The sequence below is a fragment of the Rousettus aegyptiacus genome, unplaced genomic scaffold (assembly GCF_014176215.1).
Source record: "Rousettus aegyptiacus isolate mRouAeg1 unplaced genomic scaffold, mRouAeg1.p scaffold_m13_p_1, whole genome shotgun sequence".
NCBI lineage: Eukaryota > Metazoa > Chordata > Mammalia > Chiroptera > Pteropodidae > Rousettus > Rousettus aegyptiacus.
In genome coordinates, this window is record NW_023416284.1 from 175,390,947 (window position 1) to 175,403,462 (window position 12,516).

At 37.9% G+C, this 12,516-nt stretch overlaps 1 protein-coding gene across 19 annotated transcripts in view; it reads right to left on the bottom strand.

The window, feature by feature from the left end:
- Positions 1–12,516, bottom strand: part of SYNE1 (spectrin repeat containing nuclear envelope protein 1) — a 387,933-nt gene that overhangs the window by 50,273 nt on the left and 325,144 nt on the right. For 18 of the 19 annotated variants that reach the window (XM_036222821.1, XM_036222818.1, XM_036222811.1 and 15 more), the window contains 4 exons: positions 10,449–10,574; positions 7,771–7,926; positions 3,165–3,323; positions 2,377–2,543 (listed from right to left, as the gene is read on the bottom strand). In XM_036222821.1, coding sequence (XP_036078714.1) covers positions 2,377–2,543; positions 3,165–3,323; positions 7,771–7,926; positions 10,449–10,574 — 608 coding nt within the window. The other variant, XM_036222853.1, reaches the window with a different exon arrangement.

Sequence of the window (12,516 nt, forward strand, 5' to 3'; positions counted from 1 at the left end):
TTGAAAGAGGGAAGAGAGGTGAATGCGACTGAATCATAGCAATGGAATATTTCAGCTGGCAGGTCATAGTGGAATTCGGGTGCAGGAGGTGGTATCTAGTTTGTGCGCCAGTGAAGCTCTGATAAACAAGGAAAGAGACAGCAAATGTAATGCTGGAGGGTCGTTTAGGAGAGGCTTCAGGGAGACTATGAATACCGCGTGGCATTAAACTCGAAGATAAATTAATGGTCAGCGCATCGTCTAGTCCACTTTGGAAGGAGGCAATTAGAAATGGATAACATATGTACAAAAGTCTCCCACAAAAGTCTACTCCACAAAAGTAGAAACAGACGAGCATTTTTGTGGCTATAGTATGTGTACATTATAAATATTTAACTGATTCAACTTTAGTAATGTATCCTTTGGAAAAATAAACTAAAAACATCTAGAAAATTCTCCCTTGAACCACCAGATGGAGAAGTTATAAATAATCATGATTTTGAGGAGAAAACACCTAATTCATTTGATGTAATGTTGGCTAACAGGTGGGCATACACTAAACTAGCTGCTTACGATTAAATTATACCAAATTTAAAACATCTTTGACATAGTGTAGTCTCATATTCCACACCATTGAGTCACGCAAAATTAAAACAAAGAATGTTAACTGGTTTAGCTGAATTATATGGCAATGCAAGCCAATCCATGAGTCATCACCTGACCAAAAGAATTCAGGACTGTTTACCAAGAGGGTGGCTTCCCGAAGAAGGGTATTTATAGCACAAAAGGATTTAATTTCTCCTTTTGAACTATGATTTTGTTATCAGTGACTGAGAATTCCAAACAGAGCATTGGGAGCCTAAACCTGCATTGATGCCTAAAAACTTACAGCAGTTTAAATTGAGCTGTACGCTTCCATCTCTTTATAGTGCCATTGCTTAGGGCATTTAGCTCATCCTTTTACTTGATTTCTTTGCCTATCTGTATTCCCACCATGAATACAGAGATAAGGAAGCCGTAAGTCTGGCAGGTAGGAGAGCACAGGGCTCCAGACCATGGGCTGTGCAGTGAGAGGGTGCAGGCTCTGCCACGCAGCACGTGTGGCCATAGACAAACCCAAGCTTCACCTTCTGCATTTGGAAAACAAGCATAATGATAAGTGTGTTGTGAATAACACACGAGAAGATGCGTATGACGCCTGTAGGGGTTAGATAAATGTTAGCTAATCGCCGTGCTAACTGTTAAACATTTTGAAAATTTGTAAATAAACGTAAACGTTTATTCCATTTTTGTTTTATGAAAATAGCATAAATTATGTCATTTTTTTCTTAAATTAGATCTTCTTTGATAACTTCGTTATAGAAAAACATATACAACATGTTTTCAAAATTAACATATGGAATTGTCATGTCTAAATGCAATTTTTGTGGGCACACAGTATTCAAAAGGCTCTGTTTCATGTCCATCCTTATGTAGCACGGCTCAGGAAAGGAACGCAGGTAAAAAAGTATATTGGGGGTTAGCTCCAAAATGGCTGTGAATCAGAAGCATCTGTTACTTTCCAGCTCTCCAAACTACCCATTCAAATATTCATTCTTTCATTCATTGCATCCAGGTGCTGTTCTTGGTGTTTGCAATATACAGTGAACAGGACGGGCAAAGATGTCTGCTCTCACAGAACCTGCATTCCAACATGAAGTGACGTCCAGCTAACCTAAAGCATCTACTTAGTCATTCCCTCTTTTCACTTCAAATAACACTGCCTCATTCAATGACATCACACTTCCATATGCTAGTGAAGACCCTTATATATATTTTTCCTTTTTGATTTTATTCCTTTTACTCACCCTGCCCTTCTGCAATAGAACCTGAATGTAATATTCCTCTTAAAGATGAGGCAGACACTTAATAGTTCTCATTAAAAGCTAAGCACAAAATTACAATAATGAAGCAGATTATTTTTACAACTAAATAGAATGGCAACATTTAGCTTTATTCCTTGCTAATGAGAAATAAGTAGGAATGTGAAAACTTTTTTTTTTTTTTTTTTTTTTTTTTTTTTTTGCTCCTGCAGACCAAAACACCCCCAAGATAATGGTTGACAGTTTTACATTCTTCCTTTCAGGCAGCTGAATATCCATGAAGTCCCGAAATAAATAATTTTCTCTTGAGAATGAATTGTGTTTGGATATGACTTTCTTTCAGCTAACTGCAACACCATTAAGTTTATAAAATTAGAATTTTAAAGTTAACAGAAGTGACATTTATGAGAAAAGCGTGAACTAAGATGCTGGATTAAAGAATGGAGATTGATGGGATTATCTCTAGCTGAAATGTGAGATGGACTGAACACTTCAGAACTCTGCGCGCACGTGTCTATCGACCGGTCCTTGTTACCTGGCTGCCATGAGATCCAGGAGATGCTGCCACCGGTCGTTGACCTTTCCAAGCTTGTATTCGATCTCAGAGGCTTTGCTTTCATGGCTGGCCCTAGCAAGTCGTTCCCCCATTTGCTGGAGCTGGATTTTGTTCTCTTGGGCGATAGCAATTTCCTCTTGATAATCCTGTGTAATAGAGCGATCGCAGAGGTCAGAAAGCATAATCCTGATACCTTCAGCCTGACTGTACTAGAAACGTGATAATTACAGTTTTCTAGTGCTTAGGAATAGCTGGGGCATGAGGAACACCCCGTGAATATCTGTGCGTGTGTACAAGACTTAGTAGAACCTATTTCTCAGGTTTATAAACCTGTGACTGTTTATAAATTATGTTTTCTAAAGAAACTATCAGTCTACTTGATCCTAGGATTTTTTTCTTAGTTCCTCTCTAGTGATGTTACTGCTTTAAAAACACACACACACACACACACACACACACACACACACACACACACACACACAAAAGAAAACTAATATGCATAAATGATTCCCACTAAACAGGTAACTGCACCCCAAAATAGTGAATATTATTTATCAGCAGATAATCTATATCGCTATAAAGTGAAAATATTCTCTGTGTTTTTAAAGTAAAAGAAGCTTTTCCACACAAGTTTGTTTTATATTGAAAAGGTAAAACATTTGTAATAGAATGACAGGAATGTAATTATGAGCCAGGCCATCTACCTATTAACAGTATGCCTAAGCATTAAGGAAGAGTCAAAACATACGTAGCCAGGCATCTCATACCTTCTTGAGCTTCTCTATCATTTCTTCAATGAGAATGTCTCCATTTTGGGAGACTTTGCTTTCCATCTGAGTCAACCATTCGCAAAGCTCCTTGTTCTTCTCACTGAAGACTGCCCATTCATTCAACCTCTCGCTTACTTGCTGCCGCCTTAGGGAGAGCTGAAAAGTTTAAAATGAGAGGAAATGCAAAAGGATAATCAGAGTGGAACTCGTATCCTGAGGGAAACAGCCCATACACCTGCCTGGGGCAAACTGATGTAAGGGATAGTGCCTGTCGTTAGGTATCATCCCCTGAGGTGCAGCCCACGGGCACTGCTCTGTAGCATCAAGTCTTCACAAGTCTCTGCGGTTAAGACAAGTGGGAGGCACTGAGCCCTGTGCTTCCCTCCCGGAGAGCCACAAGCCTATTCACTGAGGACTCATTCTGAACGATCCAGCTACACGCTATAGTTGGTCCTGTGTAAATATAATACAGGATCATCATACGTTCACTAAAAAAAAAAAAAAAAAAAAAAAAGTTTTCTTTGAGGCAGAAAAATATACAACAGCCAAAGAATGAATTTACCTGGAGGGGAATGGATACTGAGAGGAAAGGAAAAGGCTAAGAACACACAGGTTCAAAAGTTTGGGGGACAAATTTCACCTATGCTTTGCTGTTCCAAGACAGCGTTGATGATAAGAGCACATGGCTTCCCTCTCTGCCCCGTTCCTCTCGGACTCTGCCAGCAGAGTGCACAGTAGTCTGATCCGCTAGAATACTAAGATTTTGAATTTTCTGGTGGATATGACTTTTTTCTTTTCGTTCACAGAGCATCAGAGTTAGGAGTGTGGCTGATAGTTAAAATTCTGGTTCAATGATGTCCAAGCTGAAAGCACATTTTCCTAATTGGAACCTCTCAAAGGAAACATTTTCCAAGAAAAGACTAGAATCTCCTGCCTTTGAGACTTAAGAGTAACAGGTCTTGCTGTGTGTAGCTCTTCCCTTCCGCTTTCCCCCCAGTCTTGGCCATGTGCAGGGATGATTTCCAGGGATTTTCTCAAAAACATCTGCAGGAAAGATGGCCAGTAGTTGAAAAATATTATCTATTTCCTCAAGAGGTAGGTATTATTATCCCCATTCCAGAGACAAGGAAAGAGGTTAGGCACATTTGAGGCATCTGTTTATAGTCAATACGAGATAGGACCAGCAAAGCTTGAGTCTTCAATAGAGGTCGTAATATAACATGATCAAATATCCAGAGGCAAGTGAGATTCAGAAACAGTCTTCATCACGCACCAATGATATGACCAGGACCAGGTGATTCATCTTCTCCAAGCCTTACTTTCTTCATTTGTAAACTAATCTTTCGTTGGTTCCAAAGTTCATTAAACGAATGTTTATTGTTTACAGTGAACAAGGATCTACTATGTGCCAAGCCTTGTCCTGTGTTCTGGAATACATTAAGCTCATAATAGAATGCAAACAATAATTTAAGAAAGTGACAGGTAAATACTAAAAACTTAACAAAAACAGGCCGCTGATATACTGCTACTGCTATACATGACTACAGGGCATCATTTGAGTCTTTCATTTTTTTTCCCTCTTCGACAGTCATATATTCAATATCTCCACTAAGTAGCCTGAATATATGTAGATCTAGTGTTTATCACACACCGTGGAAGTGTTGCTTTTAATTTCTTACTCAGAGCAAGAGCTCAAAGAGCAAGAGGTAGGCTGTATGTACTGCAAACGTGCCAAAAGCCTTTCAAAAGATTTACATTCATAATTGGGAGAGCATTTTCCTTTTTTTTTTTTTTTTTTTTTTTTTGTAAAACTAGTATTTAGATCATATGATAAGGGAACACCACCACCATTTTCTTTGGGTTCAGCTGAAACCCTCAAGTTATTTATCATCTTAGCACATATTTACGTTTTCTGAAGGGTGTAAACACACTGCATTGCCACCAGCTGACAAGTACCAGCTAAAACCTCCAGAGAGTGAGGCAGCTGAACAGGAAATACATCCTCGTCTACTTCAAATATTTTTACCATGACAATTTGAAAAACACTGAGCAATTACAATGATGATATATTTATATCTCAACCAGAATTACAGACACATCTACAAACCAAAACAGAAATAAAAGCAAATGTAAACTATGGCTGCACACAGGCACAGTCAACCGTTTGGGGAGTCTCTTTGAAAACGCGAGACTTTAACATGTCACCTCCCCTCTGCAATGTTTACTTACAGCACATCTTCCTCGTTCTCCTCTGAGTCTCGATTACTCCTAACTTCTCATCAGCTGCTTTGACTGGAATATGAGAAAACCCCTTGCTCTTTACAGAGGGAGACTGCCATGTTTAATTCAAGTTTGTGACTTTAAAAATGAGACCTGGGCACAGGCTCATTTCCTTTTGTGGTTTCGTACTTGAGAGAATTTCTCCGGAAACACGCACTCAAGAACTAGTAACTGATCTACATGTCTCCTTACGTTAATATCCTGGCACCTTTGGTGTGACCATGACTAAACCTTCGCTTGTTTAAATTATCTTATCAGATAGAAAGAATGTGAGATAAGCATACTTTAGCTTCATGCCTTAAGACATTCAATGTAAAAAGTTTCTAAAAACGCTATATATTCAGTCTGCTTCCTTTTTACTTGTGTCTGAGTCCACGCACAGGTATGAATCTCTTCATGGCTTATCCATGATCAACAGCGGCTTTCAAAACGTACTTCTAAATGCACTGTTGTCTCTCTATATGTCTCTATATATCTAAGTCTGGTGAGCAATTTTACAGCATATTTTTTTTTCCTTTTTTCTTTTTTCCGGCTTTATCGATATATTATTGACATAATATTGTATAAGTTTAAAGTGTTCAATGTGACGATTCTGTATACATGTATACGGAGAAACAACTATCACCAGGTTAGTTAACACACCTATCACCTTTCATAATTACATGTTTTGTGTGGTTAGAACATTTAAGATCTACTTTTGAAGCAACTTAGTACAGTCTGTGAATCAAAGTCACCGCGTGGTAAGTTAGAGCCCCAGAATTTACTCATCTTGTAACTGGAAATTGGTGCCCATTGTACCTCATGGTATTTCTACACAATACTAGTTTTCTTAAATCGAAAAGTGTTGCATAATCATAATCTTCTTAACTTTAAAATATTCAGAAACGTTGTCATCATTTTACATTTAGAGGAACATAAGTATAAAGATATAAAACAAATGTCCTAGAGGCTTGTCTAAATTATTAACTGTATATATAACCATTTAGCTTCTCTAGGCACTGTAGATAAAAAGAAATGGTCTTTGTCCTCAAGGTCTTGAAATCAAGTCACAAACATTAAAAAAAGAAGAAGAAAGGAACAATGAGCTGACCCATGATGGCCCAGGACACAAGGGGAATGGGCCTTCAAAGAAGCAGAAAAATATGGAGGTCTGAGCATCGCAAACAATGGCATCACAGGTGGTGTGGCATTTGAAAGAAGAAGATGGCTTAGAAAACGGAAGGGAAGGAATAAGTCAGTCTAGACAGGAAGAATGGCCTGAGCAAAGTCTTGGGGTAGGGCAATTCCAGGCAGGCTTGGGAAGGAAAGAGAAGTCAATACCTAAAGTGCTATCTCTCTGAAAGCTTTACCGACATCAGTTAGCCCAAGACATGGATCTAGTCCAATTCGTTTCACCTAATACATTGAAAAGCATTGAGTCAGCAAGTAGTGCTAGACGTGAACTTATTTATACCCGGCGTTCTTCTTCACCATATAGTTTCTTCTGGACTAATTTTAGTCTCAGCTCAATCGTAAACTTAATCATAGAGAAGTTTACTACAGCTCGTGAAATTCACAGTAATTACTGTGACTGACTCATTTAACAGATACACGTCACAGATTATTATGTGCCAGGCAAGGCAACTGGGAACAGCAAGGGACTTGACAGACATGGTCCCTGCTCCTTGGAGAGGATAATCTCCAGGCCATCAGTCAGAGCCTCTTCTTTGCTTGTGGGCCTTCAGCCAATGTTATTCCTTTGGCCTTGAATGTCTTTTTTCATTACGTTTCCACCAATCTTTTCCTTTCATTTCCAAATCAAAACCCAATGCAGGATCTCTTTTAAGGTATTATACATACAGAAGATAATTAATAAATGAATGAAGTGTGACTAAAAATGCCTCAAAGCATGAATTATTAAAAACAACCATGGTAAATGAACAGCAACGATAAATGTGCCATATACAAAACCAGTTCCACAGTATCTTCTAAAATTGCAAATAAAACAATGGTTTTTCACATGTGTAAAGTAAGAAAGAGACCGCTAATATCTACCTAGCAAAACCACATCCGAGAACCACAAAGCTTGATTCCTCTTTAAAATTTTGTGCCAGCCAGTGAAAGAGTGAACAAAAAAATCCAGTTTGAATTCATCTTAAATACATAATGGTAAGAAATAATTGTCTTCATCCGAAATATTTTTGTAGTAATTACAGAGTTCTTCCCCCATGTTCACTGTGAGTTATGGGACGGGTCCAAATGTGGCTCAAGACATGTGTGATTCCAAATTAGCTGCCAGGTTTCCACCTTTCTGAGCTAATGCTGAGCGTAGCATTTGTCTTACCTGGTGGCATAGCTCTTCCCACTGCCTCTGCAGAAGCTCCACGCGCTCGTTCAGGATGGAGATATCATCGGCACTGATGTAGGTACAGAGGGTGTCCCTCAGCAGTGTCAGCTGTGCCAAGTCATCTGTCCAGCTCCCCACTGCATTTTCTAATTCCTGGATTAAAAAACGAAACAATACGAAACGAAACGAAACGAAACAACACAAAACAAAACAAAACAAAGCCTTGAATATCCACTGACATCCGTCCTCAACAATTTCTGTAGTATATTCAGAATCCCTTCTTGATACAATTACTTTTCCATTCCACTCTGTTCCAACATTTAACTTGGTATCTACTTATTTCATTCCTACACACCTTGATAATTTGCCAAGTTGTTCTGATAAAATAGCATGTTGCTTACAGAATCTTCCTACCGTCTGTTTACCATTTCATTGATTACTTTCGATCATCTTTGATATTTCGTCACTTCATTGAACTTTACTTTTAAACTGAGTTCATAAACCCCTTACTCATCCTTTCTTTTTGTCTAGAGTTACTGATCATGTAAATAAATTTTTTTTAAAACCCCAAACTCCTAGATTTAACTTTCATCTTCAAACATGATGAACTGCTACATTCTACAATACAGACTTATAATGTAATAGCTGAAAAGATTGTTGCTGCTATTATTCAATTTAAAATAATGGACTGAATGCATTTTCTGCAGGAGCAGAGATTTCTTTAAGCAACTGTAAAAAATATGTCTTCTGATCTTTATGGGAATGATTTAAGAAAAAATATAAAATGATATTTAAATAAGTTGACATTAGTTTTCCCATTGTTTGAACGGGTTTTGCGATTTGTGTAACTCGTGTTTTTTCCCCAGCTCTTGATGTTTTTAGATTCCAGCTAATTTAGTATATAAATAGAATACTTCACATGGCCTTTTCCTTTCTCTTTTTGCCTTCTCACAGGAGGCAAGTTTCCAAAGGCAAAGCAATTAACGGTACTGTCTGAGGCAACTTCCCAAGCAATTGCCTCAAACGAGGTTTCAGCCTGAATTTTCCGGGTAATTGCTTTGTTTTGCTGTTAACGGTGGTTTAGGGGAAGAGTAGCAGAGAGCTGAATCAAAGTGTATCCTTTTAATCTCCAAACTTAATAGCAGGGCATGCTGGTAACTGTTGTGTATTTTGAGAGATGAGGTCCCATGGTAACAGTTTTAGTCTGAATAACCAAAACAGTCCAGGCGCATTAAATATGAAGCATTTCTGTTTATATGTGTAGACATATTAAATTATCATGCCAATGTAAAGGTTTCCCTCTTTTAATAGCAATTTCTAACCTCCAAAACCAAACATCAGATTAGGTGTAAGGATTAAAAAAATAATACCACCGCCATCGCCAGAAACCACTCTCTCGGACTCACAGACTCCCTTAGATGAATCCACGTAGTAAAAAGAAAGCCTTTGGATTCAGGTAACTTTGATATTTACTCACTTTGAAAAGTTATTAAATTTCTAGAAGCCTCAGTTTGCACATCTGCAGAAATGGAAAGAACATTTTGTCCTCATGAGCCAACTGAGGTAACACTAATATAATTACTGGCACACAGGAAGATCCTCATAAATCCCCATTCCTGCTTATCAGAAGTTTTCTTTGATAGTTTTGTTTTACATTTACAATCACAGTTTTAAAACAATTCTTTCTCATCTTTGCTTACTTCTGAATTTACACCTCAAGATATTTCACTCACCATCCATGATGTAAAGTATACTACCTTTTGTTTTTCCTAAATCTGTCTCTTTCGAATTTCAAAGAAAATTCTTAAATTGTAATACCAAAAAAATAAAATAAAATAAAATCTTATATCCACGCTTTTTATGATTTCTAAACTTCTTTAAAAATTAATCTTTCTTAAATGCTTACCTTCTTGGCCAAAGTGATGCAGAAAACTGATTAAAATCCAAATTATTTAAGTATGTGTGAAGTTTGAAGAAAATTACTCTACTGTAGTAATTTGCAAATGACTCGGAACACAAAACATGTATAATTTGGGGTTAAAAAATTTAACAGTCGTTTTGATATGATCTGCCAGTCTCTCAGCAGAAAACTCTACTTGACAGGTGTGAATGAAACAAACCCTAAAGCCACTAAATCATGTTGGTCTCAGTGAGCTGATACAGGGAGTGGTTTGCATTAGCTCCTGATTTATTTCCAAGTATGATTTGAGATGTTGATAATAATCTTTAAGTAGTAGGGCCCTTAGTAACTGAAAGATGGTGTTACTATGCAGTAACTGAGATTAGCAATTTACTATTCCTGTTTTCCTTACAGTAGAGTCTGGAGAGCAGGGTGTGTCCCTCCACGGTGGGAGCGGGGAGCGGGGCAGGGGGCGGTTCTGGGGTGGGGTGCTGGGTGGGGTGCTGGGGGAAGTGCTGAATGGGGGGGGGGGGGTGCTTTCTGCAGAATTTCCAGGCTGCCCAGCCTCACTCTTCTTTCTGTAAACTAGACTCTTCTGCTAAAATGACTCTCCAGTGCAGATGCTTTAAAAAGATTGCTCTAATTGCAATATACCAGCAACCTGCATCTACATGTAGATGGCTTTAGGAGTTCAACTGGGTTATGCTTCTGAAGGAGTGATTACAGGAGAAGCACACGGGTAGGTGGCAGTTAGAAGCTCATTCCAGGAATTTACCTTGCAACGCATCTGCTCCGCATGGAGCTCTTCGTGATGATCTGGAAGTGGCTGGGAAAGTTTCTTTTTGAAAGTTCGTAGTTTCTCCAGAGATTCGGCTATTCCATTCTCACATTTTTCCCAGTCCTAAAATGAGATGGGAAAAAAAAAATCATAAATTTTTTTTTGTAGGAAATTAGAAAAAGAAAGAAAAATACTCTTCTTGATTTCCAGAGAAAGAATTAAAGTTACACTGATGATGACGTGAAGCTATCTGTGTCCACATTCCTTTTTGTAGTAGGCGGTATCAGATGAACTGAGTTCTAAACTGACCCTTACTTATTATCTACGTGACTTTTGTTGGAGGATAAAAAGAAGCAATGGGTGTCATGGCATCAAGTACAATGTCCAGAATGTCATGGTACAAAAAATGTTATCTGAATCTAAATCTATCTGCAGAGGTGAGAACAGAATCACTGGACTTTCCTCTTTCCTAACCCTGCCCATAATTATCCCAATGCTTGCACTATCTCAAATGCACTACAAGAAATAAAGAAAAGGAAATGGAATCTCTTTCAGGATAAAAATATGTGTGAGTACAAGAAGTGAGATGAATGTAAAAATAATACAACTCTGACTCTCACTCAGTCCAGTATATCAGCACTATGCGGTACATGCATTTGCCTTGTTACAGAGGTAGAAACGCAACCACAAAAGGCATGGCAATGGCATTCGACTGGCTTTACCTTGATGAGTGCAGAAACATACGTGATCAAGGGTCAAATATGTAGTATGTAAACGCCCAAAAAGATCAATAAGCGGAAGAAGACAAACGATGTAAAAATTTTAAATATACATCTAACATGCCAAGTACCGATAAGTGCTCTGAAGAAGAAGAAGATGGAGGGATGAGGAGGTCGAGGCCGTGTGGACTACGGAGAGCTCCACATACTGCCACACGTGGTTACGTTGTGACAGGCTGCACGCCAACTAGTAATACTGGTTACTTCTGGAGAAGATAACTGGGTTTGGCTGGTGGTGCAGGGGAAATTTCATTTTTTACTCTACATACTTTAATTACTATCTAAATTTTTTTTTTTTAACCAGACACATGTATTTCTTTTGTAATTTAAAAAAAAAAAAGTAAAAGAAAAAAAATTAAAGGACTCATAATGGGGACTTAATTCTTTATCGCTCCCTATCTACAAATTAACTCATATTTGGTGTCTCAGTGCCAGTGCAAATTAAATTCAACTAAACAAATCTTAATTTTGTCTAATAATCCCCACTCCTGGCCTCCTCCCCAGCGGCCAGTTCCCATAACTTAAATTACCAAACTCTAACAACAGCTAGAGTTGCTTTTAATAATTAGGATGGTGCCAAATCATGTCGCATTTTTCTTTACATTATATCTTCCATCTTTACCAGTCTTTTCTGGTTCTTTCTATCTTCCCCTCTGGTGACTTATTTTTCACACAGCAACCCATGGGTGCTATTTGCTACAACTGTCTTCTTTAGGAAGTATTGACTAAAAGTACCTTCCTACTCAGAATGTCTTCTAGTTTCTAAGTGAACTGAGAGTTTGGCTCAAGATCCTCATTTCTCTTTTAAATTTCTTCAAGGAACGTTCTACAGGGTATAACCACATTCCCTCCTACCATTCACAAGAAAATAACAACAACAACAAAAATTGTCTATCTTGGACAGATTGGTTCATTCTTTTTATTAAAACATCTGTGTTCCCAGGCTACATTTCATTCATCGATGCAAAGCATAATGAGTAGACAGAAAGATACTATTTAAATTGAACAGCATTCTTAAGTAAATCATCATACACTCTGAAATCTATCAACCACAGTCAATAAATATTCATTGATCTAAAAGAGAAAAAGGCAGCTTCTTATTTTTCATAACAAAATTAAAAGGCAATAGTGAAGCGGGTAAATATTCAGGGCATAGAATTATAATTACTGTATTTTTGGCATATTCACTTGGAGTATTAAATTAAAAGCTAAAAATAGATAAGTATATTATAACAGTGGGGAAAAGATACAGCAAAATGAAGCTGTATAAACATTAAAATTTAGCT